This window comes from Pipistrellus hanaki (assembly GCF_964339955.1).
Source record: "Pipistrellus hanaki genome assembly, chromosome: 6".
In the NCBI taxonomy this organism is placed as follows: Eukaryota; Metazoa; Chordata; class Mammalia; order Chiroptera; family Vespertilionidae; genus Pipistrellus; species Pipistrellus hanaki.
In genome coordinates, this window is record NC_140508.1 from 67,334,732 (window position 1) to 67,357,481 (window position 22,750).

A 22,750-nucleotide genomic window follows, 5' to 3' on the forward strand; every position below is an offset into this window, starting at 1 on the left:
AGGGGGGCCTTATTTTGGGGGGGATGCCTTATATTTCACTCAGAAGGAAACCTATAAGTAGGTCTTATTTTCAGAGGATGTCTTATTTTCGGGGAAACAGGGTAAGTGCTAAATTAGGGATAAACCTCAGGAGGAATAGGAGCAGAGGAGGGACATAATGGAAGAGGGGAGGAGTATTCAGGAAAGGGCTTCAGATGAGATATTTGAGTTGATTATAGGTTGGATAAAGCAAAAGAAAAAGAGTTGGGGGGTGGGGGGAGAATCCAGGAGAGGAGAGCGTACCCAAAGGTTAGGGAGTAAGAGAAACAGCTGTATGCAGGTAGCAACAAGCAGTTAAACATTTTAAGTGGGACATTAAGTCAGAAGAGGCTGAAGATAAGCTGTTTCCCTCAGCGGAAGATCTTTATCAACTTCTCAGTGCATTCATTTATTAAGTCAGTGTCCCTAAAACTCCAGGTGACAGTTCGTTTCCAGCCTCAGGGCCTTAACACACTCTCTCTCTCTCTTTCTCTCTCTCTCTCTCTCTCTCTCTCTCTCTCTCTCTCTCTCTATATATATATATATATATATATATAATATTTTATTTTTTACAGAGAGGAAGGGAGAGAGATAGTTAGAAACATGGATGAGAGAGAAAAACATCGATCTGTTGTCTCCTGCCCACTGGGAATGTGCCTGCAACCAAGGTACATGCCCTTGACAAGAATCAAACCTGGGACCCTTGAGTCTGCAGGCCAACGCTCTGTCCACTGAGCAAACCGGTTAGGGCAGGGCCTTGAGTTTTGCTATCCCTCTGCCTGCCCAAATATTCTCTGGTCTCAGCTCCATTACTAGTCCCTCCGAGATGCCTTCCCCACCCCCTTATGGAAAATAGTTTCCACCTGGCCTCTTGCTAGTGCATGAGTGTTTTCCTTACAGCACTAATAATAACACAGTGTTTTCCTCTGTATGTGCTCCTGGGTTAATTGCCTGCCAGGTCCCACGTGCATGCAAGTGCGTGTGAGCAGATACCCGGCCTCTTGCACGGTTGCACACGTGGCGTCCTAACAGCTTCAGGAGCCCCCCTACCGCTCAGGGCCGATCGCGCTTCCGCGACGTTAGCCCCGCCCTGCGCACGCGCCTGCGCAGAGGGCGGTGCCGCGGGCCCCTAGTTCGCGCAGGCTCCGCCTCCGCCCGCTCGGCCCCGCCCCCTCCCGGCAGGTTACCCGGCGACCAAGCGCTCGCCGCCCGGTGTTTCTCTCCCCCTCCCCTCCTCTGCCCCCCACGCCGTTCCGCAAGACTCGGCGGCGGGATCGGAGGCGGCCGCCATTTGCCGCCGGACCCCAGGATGGCCCCCAAACTCTCGGACTCTGTGGAGCGGCTGCGCGCCGCCGGCAACCAGAGCTTCCGCAACGGCCAGTTCTCCGAGGCCGCCGCGCTCTACAGCCGCGCGCTGCGGGTGATGCAGGAGCAAGGTACCCGCCGCCCCGTTCTCTCCCCGGGGCCGCTTCCCTCCCCCGGCGCCCCGGCCCCCGCTGCCCCCCAGAGCCCGCCCGCCCGCGCCGCCCCTGCCTTCCCGCGGCCCCCACTCCCCGGGGCCGGCCGCCCGCCAGCCCTCCCGCCCGGCCCGCGTGCGCATCCTGGGAGCAACTTCCCTGGCCCTTCCGCCTCGGGGAAAAAAGTCACAAGGTTTTATTACTGCTTCTTTCCCACTGAGTGACAGGTCAGAAACACATTTTCCTGTGAATAGATTCTTTTATCACTTGTTGGTTATGGTAAAAAAAAAAAAAAAAACACTACATTTGCCATCTTAGTCGTTTCTAAGTAGACTGTGAAGTGTGTAATATTATTCACATTGTTGTGCAACAGATCGCCAGAACTTTCTCATCTTGCAGCACCGAAACTCAACACCCACTGAACGCGAATTCCCCCTCCCTCAGCTCTCGGTGTACCTTTCCTCTGCCTGTATCTATGATTTTAACGTCTTTAGATATTGGAAGAAAGGACATTATAATCCATGTTGTAGCATGTGGCAGGATTTCCTTTTATTAAGGCCGCATAATATTCCATGGCAAGGCTATGCCACATTTTTGTTTGTTTGCTTGTTTGTTTGTTTGTTTGTTTGTTTGAATCTCCAAGGTCCTGCTTTGAATTCTTTCGGATGAATACCCAGAAGTGGGATTGCTGGATCACATATAGTAGTTTTGTTTTCCATAGTCGCTGCACCGTTTTACATTCCCATCAACAGTGCATAATGGTTCCAGCTCCTCAGCATCCTCACCAGCACTTTTCTGTTCTTTTGATAGTTGGCCACCCTGATAGGTATGAGTTGCCTGCTTTTTAAATGTCCTATTGGCTCCCAACCTGTTGTTCAGGCCTCATTCTGACCCCTGCAGATACATAGCTCAACTCACTTTCTCCTTAACCATTTATTCTTCAAGTAAATTATTACTTGTTGAGCAACTGTATGTACTGAGTGTCTAACAAGGCAGCGAAGGCCCTTTCTCTCAAGGATCATACATTCTTTTATATACACACACACACACACACACACACATATATGTATATATATATTATTTTTATATATAAATATATTTGTATATATATATTATTGTATATATATATTTGTATATATATATTATTTTTTTTATTATTGATTTCAGAGAGGGAGAGGGAGAGATAGAAACATCAACGAGAATCATTGATCGGCTGTCTCCTGCACACCCCCCACTGGGGCTGGAGTCTGCTACCCAGGCATGTGCCCTTGACTGGAATCGAACCCCGGACCTTTCAGTCCGCCGCTGCTCTATCCAATGAGTCAAACCGCCTAGGGCCGATTATATTCCATTGCAATGCTATACCACTTTGTTTGTTTGTTTGTTTGTTTGTTTTAATCTCCAAGGTCCTGCTTTGAATTCTTTTGGATGATCATTCTTGTTTTGGAGGGATGGGTGGATCTCATGCTAGTAAATAAGACTCGTCCCATAACTATTAGGGGTATGTAGAAGACAAATACGGTGGTGTGGGAGAGTTCAGTAGGGAGCTCCATTAGAATGGGGGGTCAAGGACAGCTTTGAAGAGGTGACATTTGAATGATGAGAGAAGCCAGGTGCACAGTTTTGGTGCTGAGCTTTTCAGGTGGAGGGAACTGCAATTACAGGCATATCCTCTTACTGTATTTCACAGATGTTGCGATTTTTTACAAGTGGAAGACAGGATCCTCCACCAGCAAAAAGATCACTACTCTCTTTGCTGTGGTGGGCTGGAGCTGACCCAAACATTCTCAGGTGTGCCTGGACAAGGCACCGAGGCGAAGAAGCGCGATGTGGTTCCAGGAGCCAAAGCCTACTGAGCTAGTGGAGGGAGAAGTGGGATGAGGTCAGCTATCAGGCAGAACCTTATTGTGTAGACATTTTACACAACAGGTCATGGTAAGGAGGTTTTATTCAGAGAGTTTTTAACAGGACTAACATATTCTTAAGCGTTCTCCCAGACAGCTCAAGTCAACAGCCCTTTGCCCAAAACCTCTTCTCCCAAGTGTCTTAGCAAGGAGCCCTCATTGGGATCCCTTTTCTGTAGTGCCCATTTCCCTTTGCCTCTTCTCTTCCTCATTTTTTTGGCTAGCATTTGTTGTGTGCTAGACATTATCCCTTTATGTCCTTATACTAACCTATGATAAGACACTTTATACTCTTCTCGGCACTGCCTACGGAGGTTAACAGCCACTCCCCCAGACCCTCTGTGAAACCTAAGATCGTCAAAAAGAGGATCAAGAAGTTAATCCTACACCAATCAGACCAATTATGTCAAAATTAAGTGAAACTAGCAGAAACTCAGAGGTATTAATGGACAACAGTGTGCAGAAGGTTCAAGGCCCGATCTTGATGCCCAGCCTTGGTTATGGGAGCAACAAGAAATCAAATAGCTGAAACCGGTTTGGCTCAGTGGATAGAGTGTCAGCCTGTGGACTGAAAGGTCCCAGGTTCGATTCTGGTCAAGGGCATGTACCTTGGTTGCGAGCACATTCCCAGTAGGGGGTGTGCAGGAGACAGCTGATCGATGTTTCTCTCTCATTGATGTTTCTGTCTATGTGTCTCCCCTTCCTCTAGGTAAAAATCAATAAAATAATTTTTAAAAAGAAAGAAAACAAATCATGTGGAAAAGCAGCCCAGCTGCCAACCCCAATGCCAGACTGCGCAGCAAAGAAAATGAATAGACAGATGTGTACACATTGTATTTGTGTTAATTAAACCATAAAATTCTGCCATCTGGCAATAAAAAAATAAAAAGACTCTTTATAGATGAGTAAAGAGGAGTTAAATTGGCCTGCTCCAGGATTATACAATGAAGACATGTCATAGGCAGGATTTTAACATGGGTCTGATTCCCAAGTCCAAGTTTTTTATCATTTTGCTAGACTTCTCCCCAAATCCTTTGCAAATTGTAGTCTTTTTTTGAACTTCTGCAGTTTCAAACCACTCTTGCCCCCTTCTTTTGTTCTAGAACACTCCTTTTAGGCCCACCTGCTCCTCTCAGCCTCACTTGAGGTTGCTGAATAATCTGAGATATTGATACTTCCACCATCTTCTTCCATCCTACCCTAGCTTGCCTGGAATAGCATGTGCTTTTGTGTGGCTTCATTCTGGGTCCCTAGAAGAGCTATCATGGTATCTAGATTTAGTAGGGGACCAGAGTTTGGTTCTTACCCATTTCTAGATAATCTCTGGGCAAGTTCCTTGATTTCTCTAATTTTTCTGTTTGAAGAGAAAACCAGGGATCAACCTAACACAGTGAACCCTTCTAGCAGGTGTGTGAAGTGACACCTTCATGTGGTAGGTGAGCACCTATCAGAGGAGTCAGTGACTTGTGCAGTGTCTCAGGCTGGATTGCAGGTTCGAGGCCCTTTCCGCCACACCACTGCTGCTGCTGAGCACCGTGTTCTGGAGACTTGAGATGGATTACAGGTCTTGAGTGCTTGTACTTGCTCCTTAAGGGGGATATATTTTACTTCTCTGTACCTTGCTTCTCACTCAGGGCCTGGCAAAATACGGAAAAAAAGTTATGTTATTGTTTGTTACTGTTGGTATTGAGTGAAAGATATGCATCAATATGGTAACATACGTAGAGAAAAAAGCAAGTTGCAGAAGGATAGACAATAGAGTGCCGCTTAGGAAAAGCTTTGAAAGATATATCTTACCTGTGATTACATATATAATAAAGATAGACAAACATGGATGAGAATGTTATATACCAACTTCAGGATTGTGCTGACATCTGGGGTTCTGGGGACAACAAGGGAAAGGATGGGGATGAGTGGAGCGTTAGCCATATAAAAAAATTTTAAAGGTTGGAAACAAATATAATATATGCTAGGCCTAGTGATGGATACTGGGTATTTGTTACACTGTTTTATGCATGTTTTACAATTAAAAAAAAAAATTTTTTAATAAATTTTATTGATTTTTTACAGAGAGGAGGAGAGGGAATAGAGAGCTAGAAACGTCGATGAGAGAGAAACATCGACCAGCTGCCTCTTGCACACCCCCTACCGGGGATGTGCTCGCAACCAAGGTACATGCCCTTGACCGGAATCGAACCTGGGACCTTTCAGTCCGCAGGCCGACACTCTATCCACTGAGCCAAACCGGTTTCGGCAAATTTTTTATTTTTTTAAAAATATATATTTTATTGATTTTTTACAGAGAGGAAGGGAGAGGGATAGAGAGTTAGAAACATTGATGAGAGCCGAAACCGGTTTGGCTCAATGGATAGAGCATCATCGGCTTGGGGACTGAAAGGTCCTGGGTTCGATTCTGGTCAAGGGCATGTACCTTGTTTGCGGGCATATCCCCAGTAGGGGGTGTGCAAGAGGCAGCTGATCGATGACTCTCTCTCATCGATGTTTCTGACTCTCTCCCTTCCTCTCTGTACAAAATCAATAAAATATATATTTTTAAAAGAAACATTGATGAGAAACATCAATCAGCTGCCTCCTGCACACCCCCCAATGGGAATTTACCCGCAACCAAGGTGCATGCTCCTGACCGGAATCTAACCCAGGACCCTTTAGTCTGCAGGCTGGCCACTGAGCCAAACCGGTTTCGGCATGTTTTACAATTTTTAAAAGAGAACTTGTTTTCAATTATTTTGGGTATATACCGTGTTTCCCCGAAAATAAGACATCCTCTGAAAATAAGACCTAGCGTGTGGAAAGATAAGACATCCCATGAAAATAAGACTTAGCGCAGCTTTGGGAGAAAAAATTAATATAAGACACTGTCTTATTTTCGGGGAAACAGGGTAGCAGGGAGTGGAATTACTGGGTCAACACACAGTAGTTTCTTTTTCATTTATTTTTTCACTACAGCCCATGCTAGTTAGTGGGTATGCAGTGGTTGAAAAAATATTTTTAAAACTGAAAATTATTGTGGCCACAATAAAGGACACGAGCTTCTGATATTCCTAAAGGTGAGGACTGCCCTTAGAGAAATGTCTGATAAATCTCCGCCCCATTGGGGAGCTTGAGTCCTTCCCCGATTAAGTTTTCCCTAGCAAAGTCCTGTCTGATTTGAGCAGGTAGAATTAGTCTCTGTCTTCTATCTTTTCCTTTTATTTTTCTTTGTATGATTTACATGTTTTCTTTTTGGGGTGGAGTGGGGGTGTGGGAACCATGGCTTTATTTATAAAATTCTTTGGGATGGCATTGGTCAACATGAACATACAGGTTTCAGGTGTGGATTTCTGTGTTGCAAGATCTGTATGTTTACATTTTTTTTTGTAATAAAATTAACACACACACACCAAGTATAGATTTTTTTTGAGGCAGAAGCTAGCTATTTCATGTTCTTTTTTTGCCTGGTACCAAGTTTAGTGCTGGCATGACTGAATAAGATGCTTGGTGTTCTTGCTGCCAAGTGCTAATGGTGAACTTGCCAGCCTATCAAACCAGCAAGCCTGATCTGGTTACAGTCATCTCTGCTCCCTTTTACCAAAGCCCAGAGAGCTCTTAGTGAAATGCACTCTGTGCCCCAAGGCATCCGTTTCCCAAATTGTTAATCTCTTGTTTTCTGTTTCCACCTGGGCAGATTCTGTGGACTATAAAGAAGAAAGTGTTCTCTACTCCAACCGGGCGGCATGCCACTTGAAGGATGGGAACTGCAGTGATTGCATCAAAGATTGCACTTCGTAAGCAGTCAAGAAACTTTGGGGTGCCTGAGGGGCTCAGAAGAGGAAGCTGGGTTTATCTGGCCTGTTTCTTCTTTGACTGATCCCATCAGTTACATCTGTGACAGACACTAGGAAGTGTCCCTGTCCCGAGGTCACTGAGCATACTTGATCTCTCTGGCCCCTGTCCTGTATCTTTGGGGTCTTGGCTCTGCTGCTCTTAGGGTGGTACTTACAGGTGGGCCTTTGTGAGATTTGGAACCTGGAGTTGAGGTAGAGTTGTAGACTAGTTAGTGGCTTGCCCAGGTTTTTTTTGTTTTTGGTTTTTGTGGTTCTTTTGGTGGATATATGTGAGAGAGGAAGGTAGGGAGAGAGAGGGAAATAAGCAAGGAGAAAGGAGGAAATGGTATTCATCAATGACCAGGTATAGAGGACATTAAACAAATTTTCATACTTCTTTCTTCTTCAGGCAAGTCTGGTGTTGCCTCTTTCTCCATCACTAAACTAGGATGCATAGCTTAATGTGTTCTTAGATCTGATATCCTGTGACATTGCCTTAGATCCATGCCCTGGTGATAGATGAGAGAGTGTGCTCATGGAGCCTGTGCTAAGTTGATTAGTGCCAGGTTAGAACTGGGCTGCAGAGAAGTGAGGTGGTAAGTGATTTGCCTGGGATCACATGGTTAATGGCAGAGGTAGAATTCAAACACCACTCCAAAGTCTCTATGGCATTCCCATTAGGCCACCATTCTTTGGAAACATAGAAGCATAAAAGGTACAAAGTGCTTGTTCTTGATTTTGGGGGTATTGCAACTATGAAAACTGATGCATGTGCATACAACTTTCACAGTATTAGTGGCACTCTGCTCTCTTTCCTTTCTCTACTTCAGTCTAAGTTGAAAAGTCCCTCTTGCAAGGTTTGACCTTTTTAGTAGTGTCTCTGTGCCAGAAATGACCCCTATATTACAGAATACTGTAGCTGAGCCTGCCTGGACGGGCTGTTGGGAGTGCCCTGGTGACTTAGCAGCCAGATGACATTTCTGCCTCCTGCTCTAGAGCACTGGCCTTGGTTCCCTTCAGCATGAAGCCCTTGCTGCGGCGAGCATCGGCCTATGAGGCCCTGGAGAAGTATCCCCTGGCCTACGTGGACTACAAGACTGTGCTGCAAATTGATGACAGTGTGATGTCAGCCTTGGAAGGCGTCAACAGGTGAGCCTGGGTCACCTTGGGCATTCCCTCTGGAACTTCCTGACCTCTGTCATTAGCTTGAAACTGTCTCATCTTGTGGCAGGATCCCTTTGGGATAGGCTTAGAAATTCCTAATGACCTTATTGGCAAGTGTGGAAGGAGAATTTGCTATCATATTTGGTAGGTGTTAAGGGTTCAGGATTGATGAATTGGATTTTGTTTGTTTTTGCCGAGGTGCTTAAATTCATTCACGTAGTAGTAGTTTGTTGAGCTCTGTTGAAGGTGTTGTGCCAGGTTCCGTAGGAAAAAGAGATACAGGCACTTGTTTCAGGGAGCTAACTAGAGTGGGGAAGGTAAGACCCAAACATGCAGTTCAGACACAAGGCTACAGGGATATTACTTGTGGATATGGCTCGTATATTGTACTATGGCCCCTTCACAAGGCCCCTCAGCCATTGACGCTTTGTGGATGTCCTCATTGGCGTGATTGACCATGTTGCCCTTCTTTGAATGGGCCGCTAGAAAGCCAAACACCATACTCATAGAAAACCCTTGTTAGGACTTCATGGTATATATTTGTGTGTCATTTCTGGCTTTACTTGTTTTCTGTCTACCTCTCCTTGTTTCTCTCATTCAACAAATTCTGCCACTTGAGTGCCAGACTTTGCACTAGGGCCTGGTCTGATGCCCAAGACATACCTCTTCCTGCTCTGATAGAGCTTCTAGTCGCATGGAGAAAACCTATCATTTATAGGAAGCACACTATAAGGGATGAGCAGCACTGTGGGAACCCCTTTCAGGTCCCGCATGGTTCAGGGTTCAGGTTCTGGAGAAGGCCACACAAATGAAAGAGACAAGAAAAGTATTATTTGGGAATACTGGGGGCCAGGGGGGAGCCCACTTTTAGAGGGAGGACTACACCCCCACCCCGCTCTGGCTTTGCTATCCATTTTATTAAGGTTATGGGATACACCCATATCCTTTAGGCAGGAAATCACAATAATAGTCAATCGGCAATAATTTACATAAGACTAATGGGTGGAGGCTGCTTTAGCTAACAATGTTTCAACTAAGTGGTTAGAGCAATTAAGTTTATTGACCAGCCTTCTGGGTTTCCTGTCCACATCTTTCTATTAGTGAGACAATGATCTGTTTCCGGCACAGCACAGGGGCAGTAGCAGCAGAAATGAGGCACATAGTCAGCGAGGGGGAAGCCTGAGTGGAGGTGAGCTGAGGCAGAGATGAGTAGAGCTCTAGGGCCAAAGGCCAGCAAGGAGAAAGGGCAGCCTGTGCAAGAGTGAGGGTGATGTCCTACAGAACCCGTGAGCAGTCCGTTTCCCATGGGGCTGCATGGATGGGTGATGCGGCCAGGTCACAAAGAGCTTGGTGCTCAGGAGCTTGGACTTAACCCAAGCACAGTGAGGCATCAGGAAAGGGCCTTAAGCAGGGAGCAAAATGAGCAGATTTGAGAGAAACTCACTGGTTGTCATGTGGGAGGGTTACATGGAAAAACAGACTGGGAAGGGGGCATGCACTAATGCAGAAGAGATGGTCGAAACAGTGGATAGAGAGCAGTGGGACCATTCAGAGGACATTTAGGGAGTATTTCACCAAGTTTTGGTGGTTGGGGTGGGGAGAAGGGAAAAATAGAGAAACTAGGGGTTTGACAAGTTGAGTTGGAGATGATTTTGGGACATGAGACTTGAGAGGTAAGGAGGACAGTGGGTGTTTACATAGATTTGGAGCAAAGGAGAGCAATATCAGCCAGACATGCAGATTGGAGGGTTATCAGTGTAGAGGTGAATTGAGGTTGTGGGGGAAAAGAACACAACAAGTATGTAGGAAGAAGAGGTTGGAACTTTGAGAAATTCTAGCATTTCAGAGACTTATAGATTAGCAGCTGGAGCGGTAGGAGGAAACTTGAAGTATTTAGTGTCACAAGGGAAGGAGTATTTCCAGAAGGATGAAGCTGTCACTCATGTCACGTGTTTCAGTGAGCTTAAGTAGACGAAGCGTTGAGGAATGAAGTCACTGGTGAGTCTGGTAGAAGTGTTTCAAAGGAATCAGTTGGCAGAGGAGTGTAGCTGTAATGGCAGAGGGTTGTCCAGGGAGGGTTGTATTCAGTGAGGAAAGAGTTAAATGCTGGTAGCTATCAGAAACATGAAGATACAGGAGAGGGAGATGCTGGCTGAGTGTGGCAGGGAGAAATGGGGTCCAGAGCTTAGGTGGGGGGATTGGCTTTATCAGCTCTTCTGTTGTGACGAGAGAGACACAGAGAGGGTTGGATACCTGGGCAGGTATGTTTGTTTTGGAGAGGGGTGGTTGGAGTGCACAGTGGAAGAGATGAGAGGATTAAAATAGCTGGGATGACCATAAAAATAGTTTTGGGGGCTTAGAGACCATGAATTAGTAGTGATATTGTGTTGTTTTCATTCTAGTATTACAAGAATATGGTTGTAAAGTAGAAAAGGCATACAGTTGGCTTTATGCACTCATTGAACACATACTTACTGAGTCTTGATGGGTGCCAGGTAATGATGTGCTAGTTGCTATAGTACAGTTGACAAATTGGACATGGCCACTGAGCAGTGTTTTGAGAATGTTAACTGGCCTAGAAGGTGGGTATGGGGACTGGGAAGTGGAAGAGATTGTTCCAGGAAGAGGACAGCTGTATGGAGAGGCTTAAACATAAGGATCAAGAGAGAATGTGGCGCCCTTGCTGGTTTGGCTATGGATAGAGCCTTGGCCTGCGGATGAAGGGTCCCAAGTTCAATTCCCGTGAAGGGCACATGCCCAGGTCGATCCCCAGTAGGGGCGTACAGGAGACAGCCAGTCAATGATTCTCATTGATGTTTCCCTCTCACTTCCTCTCTGAACTCAATAAAAAATGTGTTTTGGTTTTTTTTTAAAGAGGGAATGTGGCCCTAACAGGTTTGGCTTGGTGGATGGAGCGTCAATTTCGGTAGGGGCATGTGCCAGTGGGGGGTGTGCAGGAGGCACTCTATCCCTCTCCCTTCCTCTCTGTAAAAAATCAATAAAATATATTTTTTTTTAAAAAGAGGGAATGTGGCAACTGATAAAGATGGAGAGATGGGAGGGAACTAGATATCGGGCCCTACGGAAATGGAAAAGACAGAAGGATTTTAAAATTTGAGAATGACATAAGATTTTCATTTTTTTAAACATCTCTGAGCATAAATCCAAAATCAGGTGCTTGCATGAAAAATATAAAACATGCTCCTTCCCGGGGGAATGTGTGGTGCTTTGGGGTTAAGGTAGTGTGTAAGTACCTTTAATAGGCAACAAACAAGTCATCACTGTGGTCTGACCAAACGAGGGCCAGGCAGGGAGGGAAGGTCATGGTGGCTAAACTGAGATGTCTTTGTGGGTGGCACTCAGGTTCCTCTCCTGCTGCATGTCAGGAGGATATGAAGAGTTATCGAGGGAAGATGATAACTGTGACTCTCATACACCTCCTTTGGGTTTAAAAGAGGGGGAACATGAGTGCTTCCTAGCCCAACCTACACCTCCCTGTAATCCTGCCTTTGTTTCCAGAATGACCAGAGCCCTCATGGACTCCCTTGGGCCAGAGTGGCGCCTGAAACTGCCCGCTATCCCCTTGGTGCCTGTTTCAGCTCAGAAGAGGTGGGATTCAGAATACCACAACGAGACACCGAAAGGCAAATCCAAAGAAACCACAACTGCCAAGAGCAGAGGTAGGCTGTGACTTCCTGCTCAGTTTTGCAGTTTCCCTGTAGCTACTTTTTTTAGAGTAATCCTATAAAAATTGGCCTTGTTTAAGCTGAGTTATAAAAACAATATTAAAACAGAAAAAGTCTTAATCTCAAAGGCTGTCCCAACTCTACCAGGAGGGTTGTGAGAAAGCCTCTCCCACTGGAGGGATTAAGTGATATAAGGCATGTTGAGCTCCTAGCCTGGCACATATGTATGTAGCATTTGTTCCCTTCTCTCTTCTGGCAGCATTTGGGAAGTATCGTGTTGGATGCTTTGGTTACAAGAACAGAAAATGTACCATGGTAAAAATAACAGATTTTACTGGCTCATATAATTGGAAAATCCAGAGTTCAGGTTCAGGCAAGGTTCACCCAACAGCTCTCTACATTATCGGGTTCTGATTCCATTTCTCTGTACTTCTCTCAAATTTCTTCTTTGGTGTAGTCAAGTTTGTCTTCAGATGGGCTTCCCTCTTCCCAGTAAAATAGCTGACAGTTCTTGGTCTCATCCATATACCATGCCTCATGACCCAGAGGGAGAGACGAACTTTCTTCAGAGAGAGTTTCTTCCCCCTCAAATCTCTGACTCGCATTTTCTCCGTTTATTCCAGGCTGTTTGGTCACAGGCCATTCCCTGCACTACCCTGTTTCCCCGAAAATAAGACAGTGTCTTATGTTAATTTTTTCTCCCAAAGTTGTGCTAGGTCTTGTTTTCAGGGGATGTCTTATCTTTCCGTGCGCTAGGTCTTATTTTCGGAGGATGTCTTATTTTCGGGGAAACACTGTAGTTACTGTGACTGAGGGCTGAGATTTTGTGGGGAGCTCAGCCCTAAGCCATCTGCCCCACCTGCACAGCTAGAGGCTCTGCCTCCCCAGGAACATGAGCACCGTGTGAGTCTCTGGGGAGAAGAAATGAAAGGGGGGAGGTCAAAGGCAGGTAGCCCTACACGGGAGAGTGTCCATCTTGACTGTAAATGAAGAGGCCATTCTTCAGGCGGGGGCTCACTGGACGCGCTAATAATGCTCCACGGGAATTATCCCAGCTCGGCTGCCATCCCACTCCATACACAGGGGCTGAGGAGAAGCAGTGCAGAGGGGGTCAGGGCTGGAGCCTTGCGTGGGTGGGAGCAGTTGTCCCCTTCCAGGAGAAACCTATCTGGCCGTAGGCAGCATTTGGTCTGTTTTGTGGGAGCCTGTTAACGGTTCCCCCCTCTTCCCTAGGATGAACATGTGGGTGCTAATGAACTAGATGGCTTCAATGCACCTACCATTTGTTTGGTTCTTTCAGAATCACTGAGTCATGTGTGTTCCAGGCCCTGCGCTAGGCAGTGTGACACAGGATGGGCTGTAGTGGCCCTCAGAAGCTCTCAGTTTAATGAGAGACTGAGACAGCATTTTAAAATATAAAAGTAAGAACAAGGGCTTAAGAGTCTTTAGTATTTGGGGAGTTCAAAATCAGAATTGATGTGTGTGTGGCAGGGGGAGTCAGGAAAAGGCTCACTGAGGAGGTGGCAGTGGGAGGTGACAGGTTGAGCCGGGCATTAAAGGGTGAGTTCTTCAGGTGGGAAAGGAAGAAGGGACAGGAATACTTGGCAGAGACAGTGGAGTTAGAGAGGAATGCATGCGGTGTAACTGGTGAGCAGCGGGAGTAAGCAAGACTATAGCATGTGGTGTGTTGCAGAGCCGGGGGAAAACTGTGTGCATATTGCAACCTATAGGCTCTGCTTTAGAGAAACTCAAGCACATATGCACAGAAGACATGTCCAAGAATGTTCACAGCAGAACGTTAGTAATAGCAAAGAACAAAACTGGAAATAACACAGGTCTCCACAAATAGGAAAATGGAAAACCAATTGTATTGCAGCAGTGAGAATGGATGAGCTGCTATAGGTATATGCATCAGCACAGATCAATCTCAAGAATATAATTTGAACAAGGAGGAAAAGAAAGCAAGGTTATAGAAGAATACATAGAATTATTTGTTCCTTTGCATAAAATTCAAAAACAAACAAATGGTTTATAAATACTATTGTATAAAGTAAACTACCAAAAACAAAAAAGGAAAGTATGTACAGAAGTGGGGATAATGGTTTCCTCCAGGGGTGGATTGACTTGAGGAAGAGCCCAAAGGGCTTTAAAAGTCCCCATAAATGCTCTGTTTCTTCATAAAGTGAGGGTATTGGTTTTACTCCTAAAGCATTACCCTTATCATATATATTATTTTATAAAATAGCAGGTGATACAGTAGTTGGGACTGGAACAATTCAGGCCTGGAGGCCAGGCTGAGCAGCATGGATTGTACCTTCCCTCTTCTATTTCTCTCTGAAAGCTGGGGCAGATGTTAGGTGAGGCTCAACCCAAAACAGTGATGAGGAATAGCACTCCTCTTCCTCTTTCTGAAAGCCTGGTGCTTAAATTTTAGTTATTCTCCTGCTTTGAGTTCATAGGGGGCTCTGCATTTTCTCATGTAGTCTCAGATGTTCTCCTGACAATAGTCCTGTAGAGGAGGTGTTGCCCCATTGTATTGGTGAGGAAATTTAGATCCAACAGAGAAGGTAGGTCACACAAGATCTTCTGCTGCCAAGTGGCAGTGCCAAGGCTAGAACCCAAGGTGCTTTTTATCATGTGTTATCATGTGCATGTATAAGTATGTTTATATCAGGAGTCCTCAACCTCTTCTGAATGAAAAACTGTGTTTATTTCCCAGAAGCCATCAATTGGGGGAATCATTGCTCAGGAGGGACGCTTTACAGCAGCATAGGAAGCCTGTGGGGAGGGTTGTGGACGACTTAGACGCTGCCGGAGACCTCACTTATCTCAGTCTGGCACCTGCTCCATGGTTTTTTCCTCTTCTGAATTTGTATCTAGTGCCTTCTTCTGGGGATGTGGAGAGAGCCAGAGCTCTGAAGGAAGAAGGCAATGAGCTTGTAAAGAAGGGAAACCATAAGAAAGCTATTGAGAAGTACAGTGAAAGCCTCTCGTATAGTAACCTGGAGTCCGCCACGTACAGCAACAGGTACCTTCCCCACAGCTGCTGGCTGGGGATTTCAGGACATTGGATATTCTGTTCCATAATCTTCTCTTGGACTGCAGTGGGCTCTCCTTCCCTAGCATTTAGTCAGTATGTTACAGCTCAGAACATGCATTCACACTCAGTGGCATGTATTGTTAGTAGCATTCACTCTCTTAAAGGGATAGAAACTGAGAAATGCCAAAGGAGAACCTGGGCTTTGTTAACCTCCCTCCCCAGAATTTTCATTTACGATGTCTTGCTATACAGACACAACCTCAACACTAGTCTTGTAGCCTTTCCACCTACTCTGATCCAACCCCATGGCTTCTCCAAAACCCTCATATTGGAAACTTTGGCCCTGAGAGCACAAGGCAGAACCCAGGATATGGAGTAATTACCGCCTGGCCTGGAAGTGAGAGACAGGTCCAGGCCAGCCTGGGGGTGAGACTCCCGGTGCTGTAGAAGACCCTGCACCTGCAGCACATGTTACTCTTTAGTTCGAAGATCTTGGACCTACTATAGGCTCATCCTTCCTTATCCAAATCTGTGTTTCATATTTTAGTGAGGTAATGTGGTCCATATACTGAATCACATACCATTTATGGTCGGGGACAGCTTGTGAAGTTAATTGTTAGCATTTCTGCAGTGAAGCAGAAATAAATTCCACATTCACATGTGGTGGTATAAAGAAAGTCTAGCCTAGCCCTAGCCAGTTTGACTCAGTGGATAGAGCATCAGCCTGAGGACCAAAGGGTCCCAGATTTGATTCCAGTCAAGGGCATGTACCTTGGTTGCAGGCACCTCCCTGGCCCCAGCCCTGGTCAGGGCTTGTGCAGTTAGAGTTAGCAACCAATCGGTGTGTTTCTCTGTCTTTCCCTTTTTCTTCCACTCTCTCTAAAAGATCAATGGAAAAATATCCTCCAGTGAGGATTAACAGAACAACAAAAAAAGAAAGACTTAGCCTCATGTTGGTTCAAGTCAGAGTTTACTGCCTAAGGAATTGAAAAGAGAACTTTCAAACTGAAAGCTTAAATTTTGGACCTGTGGTTTTCCTGGCTGATTGGAACAGGGTGCCTCCGTCTGCCAGACTAACTTGAAAAAGAGGGCTGCAGCATCTCCCAACTCCTCTTTCTCTGGCCTTGCTCGCCTCATGTTCCTGGAGACCTCTAGGAACCCATTTTCATGCACATGTGTCTGTGTCAGTGTTAAGTACTGTTGCTTTATAATATTTTTTAGGCTGGTCTTTTCCTTGTACTTCTCAATCCAAGCAGCCCTGGCTATTTCCCCAGATTTGCTCTTCTAGCTAAACCAATTGACAAATTCCCAAGAGTGTTTTGGATTTTTGACTGGGATTACATTGAATCTATTGATTTAACTTAGAGGACTGATAACTACAAAACTGAATTTTCCATCCATTGTGACTGAAATTACACCACATCCTGGATGTCATCTCAGTGCCCCATCATGCACATGCCCTGTGAGCATCACCTTGGGCTCCCTTCAGTTCTCTGAGTGCAGTTGATACCTAAGTGGATATCACCACTCGGATACCTGGCCCCTACAGCTGGCCAGCTCCTGCATGGACCTCCAGAGACTCATTTTCTCCTCACAGCAATTCTTCAGCTTAGGTCATGGTCCCATTTTATCTGAGAAAACAGGTTTGGAAGGTGGGTTAACAAGCACAAGTTAAACAACTCATACATGGTAGAGTTGTGACTGAAGCCAGGTCTTTGTAACTCCAAAGCTTGGGTTCCTTTCACTCACTCATTTTATCTTCAAGACTGCTTTGTAATAGAAGAAAAAAAAAATAGGTACATACAACTAAGTGACTACTTTATACCCGTTGAAAACGATGAGGTGGAATGGATGGATTTCCATACTGAGCTCCAAGATATCGTTTTTAGTGACTGTCTTTGGAGAAAGGACTAGAATTGAGATAAACACACTTTCCCCCATAGGTGCAGAGTGGCTTGGATGGATGCGCAGGACTTTTTTTTCCAATATTTTATTTTGAACATTTTTAATATAAGTTGAAAGATTTTTCATTGAACACCCATATTCTTACCATCTAACTTCATAATTAACATTTTGTTGCATTTGCTTTATCACTATTTAGCCATCTGCTGATCCATGTTTATTTTTTATGCTTTTCAAAGTTGCAGACACCTATATATCTCGCCCTAATACATCAGCAAACATATCATTAATTAAATCCCAGTATTTTTCTTAAGGCAGGTAACTTTTTAATCTGTCAGGGGGAAGGTTTCAGGAAACTTTTTCTTGGCTTCAAAGAGCCCAGTATGGGGATGTGAGGTAGACCAAATGCTGGGGCTCAGTGAGGCCTGGGCTGGAGGCAGGAGAAGCCAGGGTGAGTCCCAGGTCCGCCCCTCAGGAGGAGTGGAAACTTAAGGCGCTTCACCGCTAAGCCACGTTTTCACTGTGGAAAGGGGCTGGGTTGATGAGAGGACTGAGAACATGTAAAGTAAGCAGCACAGCGTAGGTAGGTGTTCAGGGAATCAGGGTCACTCCTCACACCATCTGGTTCTGGGTGGCCCCTAAAAGTGACTGACCCCTCGGAACGATCTTCCGTCAGAGCGCTCTGCTATTTGGCCCTGAAGCAGTACAAGGAAGCGGTGAAGGACTGCACAGAAGCCCTCAAGCTGGATGGGAAGAACGTGAAGGCATTTTACAGACGGGCTCAAGCCTATAAGGCACTCAAGGTAAGATCCTCCTCAACTAAGCTACAGGCATCTGTGCCTGTGGTGGCACCTCCAGATGGTGGTCAAGGTGGTGCTACATCCCTTTCCATCCGGGGGCCCAGGCAGCTCCTGTCAGACCTGTATGCTGGGGTCTGAAAAGCTTCTCTGTCTCAGCAGCTGTCTTTCCTCCCGCCTCCCACCCCGCTTAATCTCACCTCAGTCATGGTGCCATCCTCACACCCTTCCTTCTCTCTTCTATTAGGACTATAAATCCAGCTTTGCAGACATCAACAGTCTCCTGAAAATCGAGCCTAAGAATGTCCCTGCACAGAAGTTGCAGCAAGAAGTTAACCAGATCTTAAACTAAAATCCCAAAAGGGCAGCAGAAAACCTCCACTGGATGCCTTCCTCTGTGTGTTTCTGGGACCCAGCATGCCCCCAAGTGAGCTCTGAAGCACCCTCCCTCTGCCCTGCAAAGCGGCAGTAGCCTCCTACCCCTTAAGAGGCTGTGTTCACATTAAGCTCAGTGCAGCAAAAAACACATTGTTTTGCTGGGAAGGTCCCCTGCTATGCTGAAGTCCTGTTCTCCATCCCCCTGCCTAGATAGCTAGCAGATCACACAAACAGGTCCTATCAGCAAGCGCTGGGCCCTATCCCTGCCCTGAGCATGCTCCAGACTGAGTGCTGCCCTAGGAGCATCACCAGACCCGCCTCACTGTGGTTCATGAGCAGATTAAGCTGGGGGTGTGGAAGGGGGGGCCACAGGACTAGAAAACCTTGGCCCATCCACACCTAAAGCAGCCTGTTGAGCTGGTTCTCCAGGGCTGCCATCCCGCCCTGTCCTTGGCGTATCCCCTGTGTTCTGAGTTCCAGCCCTTTTTGGCCAGGCCCCACTTTGGTAGGGATGCAGAACCCTGACCCTGGTGTGGCTTTGCCTGGGGCTCTGTGCTGCTGCTTGCATGGAGGAGCCCAACTGTGTCAGGAACCCAGAGGTGGCCACTTCTCCTGAAGGTGGGTGGAAAGAAAGGCCTCCTTGAAGTCAGTGACCTTCTGTTCTGGGCAGGGACTTTTGACCCCAACAGTGGCCCTCCAGGCTTCTTATTTCTTTGTTATATGAAGTTAATTTGAACTGAACTGACTCGGTTTTGTTGAATTGTGTGTTTAAGCGATTACATTAAACATTTTTCTTCTACAAAAAATGTCTGTTGTACTTTCATTTTCAGCTTTTTTTCAGCTCTGTGCTGAAAATTTTGCAACAACAACAATAAAAGCTACCACTTTTCGATTAGCATTCAGCTAATCATTGAACAAATCATTCACTGAAATGTCTGCTCGGCCCAGGCCCCACGTTGCTGGGGAAACCATGAGTGAGTGGACACGGTCCCTGGTCTCAGAGGGCTGACAGTCTAGTGCACATGTGTCAAACACAAGGCCCGCGGGCCAAATCCAGCCCGCCAGGCCTTGCAATGTGGCCTGCACTGCGCTGTCATCACTGCACTCCGCTGTCAGTTTATGACATTGTCAGTTTATGACTGTTCAGTAAACCATTTGGCCCGCGATATAGGCTGGATTTTAGATTTTGGCCCCTTCTCTGATTGAGTTCGACACCCCTAGTCTAGTGGGACAGTGAGAAATTAATCGGATGATCCCAGGAACAAGTGTAAAACTACGGCCAACTTACACATTTTAGGGGAGTCCTCACACAGTACTTTCCCTGCTAAAAGGAAAAGGATCCCCGAGGAAGTTTGAGTTGAGCTCTAAGGTGGGAGTTCAGCTGGTGAAGAGGGGAGGGTGAAGGCCCTCATTGGGAGCACAGAGATCAGAAAGTGCCGCTCCGGTTCACCAAACACCGTCTGGACAGGAGGGGGGACAGTGCTCTCGCAGCCAGCCAGGCTGCCTCCCTCTCCTGGCCTGTGTCTTAGTTCAGTAGTTTTCCTCTTCATGGAGCCATACCTGGTGACTCCATAAAACAAAGCAGAGGGTTTTCCTTATCTCTTTGCCCGTCACAGTGCTGAGCAGTGTTAGCACGCTGCTCCCAACCTCTGAGAAGTCCGCTGAGCAACCCAGCCTTGGAGCTGAAGCGGGTTTTAGGGTCCACAAACGCCATGGCCAGGGACCATTTCAAAGCGGGGAGCTGTACCCTCTAACTGCCCCCTCGTAAGCAGGCATGCCTCTTACCTGGTTTGAGGCAGGTTTAGTGGTGACATCCAGTCACGACTGACTGACTTTCTCTTCTTGAGTTCTAGAAGGCAAGTATCTGGACTTACTAATGAAAACTTAGAAGCTGAGACTATTACAACCTCAAGAAGCTTTTCCCTCCCTACAGGGGAGGAAAATCGTGGCCCAGAAGGTAGCCTAAAGCATTTCCACAGGAGTTCTTCATGTTACACAGTCCTTTGGTCCAGAGCCTAGAAGCAGTTGCTGCCTCCAGGGTGTTTCCCTGCACTGCAGGCACTCAAGCCAGGCATCAGGTGTGGGCACCTGCAGCTTTCGCTTCTCAGTGCTGCGTGGACAACCAATTGTCCGTCCGCTGCACATGGGTGGGTGGTAGCTGCTGCCCCAGGCCCAGCAGTTCCGTGCTACTGTCCACACCCTCTGTGTACTTCAGCGCTCATCCGGTTTCTGACCCTTACAACCAAAGCCCCAGCCCAGTCAGGCCTACCCTTTGCTCTGCCCCACCTCCCTCACCCAAGAAGGCCTCCTGGAAGACAAACCAGTTTGCAGCACTTTTAATGCACAAAAGGGGCGGGGAGGGGGAGTAGTGGATTGGGGAAGGTGAAGGCGGGTGTAGTGGGGATGAATGGTGATGGACAGAGACAGGGTGGTGAACAGATGATGTGCTGTAGAATTGTGCCCCTGAAACCTCTCTAATTTTATTAATCAGTGTCTCCCCAATAAATTAAGTAAAAAAAAGAAAAAGGTCATTGGCTGGCTGCCCTCGTTCCACATACAGAGCTCAGGTACAGATACAGCCCAACTAGGAAATAAGTTATGGTTCACAGGGCTTCAGAGCCAAGAGCAGGAACACTGTTCTCTTGTCAGCCAAGGGAGTGAGGATTCCATTTTCTGAGGACAAAAAAGTAAAATTAAATGTTTCTATGAATTTGGGTGTGGGGGTTCACATTCAGTCTATAACAAGATTCTTTGGAGAAAATCCTCATTCTTCAGGAACTCCCAATTCTTCAATCCTCTCTCACTTAATCTCTCAGAATATATAGACATGTCAATAATTCAATGGCTGAATTCTATTTTATTCATGTGTGTGTGTGTGTGTGTGTGTGTGTGTGTGTGTGTGAGTGATTCAGTAAAACCAGTTAGGTCCAAGTATCCCTTCTCATTTTAAACTTTAATAAAACTTGGTATAAATGTAAACTTAACATTTAGGATTTGATGTTCTGATATCAAATGGCACAGTCTACAGACAGCCTGAGCGGCTGGGCCGGAAATGTCGCCTTTCTGTCAAAGGCATGACAGCTCCCAACTGCTCATGTGACAGAAAGTTTTCGTTGGGAAATAACAGCATTTGTTTACACACATTTACAAAAGCAAAAAGAGGTCTGTTTTTAGTTTGGTTAAAACTTTAGTTTTCAAAAACCCAGGAATTAGTGGAAAAAAAAAAAAAATGAAGCACTAGATGTAGTAGAAAATAAACAGAGCTCTGAAAAAAGTTCCATGTAACAAAAATTAAATTCTATGAAATTCATTCAGGATTTCTTTTCCCTTTTTTCCTTTAATTCCTTTATGTTTGTCATATTCTTGTTTTAATTTTTGCAGTTACTCATAAAGTGAAAACAACTAACAAGATCTCAATTTCCCAAAGTTTAGCTATGTCTCTATTGGTGTTTTTAAAATCTTTACCAAATAAATATATGTGGTTTCGTTGTTTGACAAAAAATAAAAAATAAAAAAAATGTTTCTCAAGTATGACAGACACCTGGTCTCCCCACTAAGAACAGGGGCTGTACCAAGCCAGGCCTTCAGGCAGGCAGACAGGTGCCAGGGGAAGCCAGGCCTATTAGGAAGATGGGGCGGGCAGCCAGCAAGAGAACATCTCCTCCCCTTTGATAGTCCGCACCCATTCCAGTCACACTGCTGGTCCTCTCCTTTGATCCTCACAGCTTCCCCCTGAGAAAGCCGTGTCACACATGGTTCTCAGGGACTTTGTGAAAGCCGGCCAGTCCCTGCCCAGTTCCTTAGTGCTTCTGGGCTCAGCTACGTCTGTCACCATTCCTCTCAACCCCACCCACCCACCTGGTTTCAATTACATTCGCTTTCATCTTCTTCTCCTTGGTCTGTTGAGCCTGCATGCAACACAGCCAGAGCTTCCTCTACCTGTGGGACAGTGGGAGGACTTAGTGCAGCTGCCCTAAGGGTCCCAGGAGAGCTCTGACCTCCCCAGGCCTCAGCACGCTAAAGACAAGAGTTCCCCTCCCTCCATAGCATTTCTGCAGAACCCTCATCTGGCTACTGCTTGCCAGCTCCAGGACGGAAACCCACAGTCACCTTCTCAAGACAGACAAACACTGCTGGGGAAATGATAACCCTTACAGAACACAGCTCCTTGTGCCAAAACCTTGCCTATGGAGCTGCAGAGAATCATCGGTGATTCTGCCCCACGCCACGATTCTGCAGGTATTAGCAAGAAGATAAACCTCATCTGTCCGAGCAGCAGCCTGCTGGCTCATCTAGGAGCCACCTTCGCTCTCCGCCTGCCCTCAGGGCGCTCTGCCACCCACAGCCCAGCCCACCTTGGCATTGAGGGACTCTGGAGACTCCAGCATGAACAGCAGTTCTGAGTTGTCGATCTCCAGCAGCATGCCCGTGATCTTGCCCGCCAGCTGAGTGTGGACATTGTAGATAAGGGGGTAGAGACGCTCACCTGGATGGAACAGCCTCTGATGGCTTATGAACACACACACCTGGCTGCTAGCCCAGCACCCCAGGGGCGGTATTGTGGAATGGAGCAGTGAGGC

At 46.3% G+C, this 22,750-nt stretch overlaps 2 protein-coding genes across 3 annotated transcripts in view; one reads left to right on the forward strand and one right to left on the reverse strand.

Moving 5' to 3' along the window:
- The first annotated feature begins 1,164 nt into the window (after positions 1-1,164).
- TOMM34 (translocase of outer mitochondrial membrane 34) lies at positions 1,165-19,173 on the forward strand. 2 transcript variants are annotated; one of them, XM_084888742.1, is made up of 7 exons: positions 1,167-1,454; positions 7,065-7,164; positions 8,200-8,352; positions 11,887-12,047; positions 14,934-15,081; positions 17,672-17,798; positions 18,040-19,171. In XM_084888742.1, the coding sequence occupies exons 1-7, from the start codon at positions 1,328-1,330 to the stop codon at positions 18,142-18,144; spliced, it is 921 nt and encodes a 306-aa protein (XP_084744868.1). In that variant the 5' UTR covers positions 1,167-1,327; the 3' UTR covers positions 18,145-19,171. The 2 variants fall into 2 exon arrangements, with proteins under 2 accessions (XP_084744869.1, XP_084744868.1); XM_084888743.1 differs by lacking the exon at positions 8,200-8,352 and having other exon boundaries at positions 1,165-1,454; positions 18,040-19,173.
- Positions 3,406-22,750, reverse strand: part of PABPC1L (poly(A) binding protein cytoplasmic 1 like) — a 34,865-nt gene continuing 15,520 nt past the window's right edge. The window contains exons 12-15 of the mRNA XM_084888775.1: positions 22,526-22,656; positions 22,029-22,109; positions 19,956-20,019; positions 3,406-5,016 (exon numbers count right to left, since the gene is read on the reverse strand). Coding sequence (XP_084744901.1) covers positions 22,035-22,109; positions 22,526-22,656 — 206 coding nt within the window. The 3' untranslated portion in view covers positions 3,406-5,016; positions 19,956-20,019; positions 22,029-22,034. The remainder of the gene's footprint in view (positions 5,017-19,955; positions 20,020-22,028; positions 22,110-22,525; positions 22,657-22,750) is intronic.

Bases quoted from the DNA above. Each gene is read 5' to 3' on its own strand.
- TOMM34 (XM_084888742.1), top strand. From the start codon at position 1,328: ATGGCCCCCAAACTCTCGGACTCTGTGGAGCGGCTGCGCGCCGCCGGC. The intron at 1,455-7,064 runs GTACCCGCCGCC...CCACCTGGGCAG, and splicing joins GCGGGTGATGCAGGAGCAAG to ATTCTGTGGACTATAAAGAA. The intron at 15,082-17,671 runs GTACCTTCCCCA...ATCTTCCGTCAG, and splicing joins TCCGCCACGTACAGCAACAG to AGCGCTCTGCTATTTGGCCC.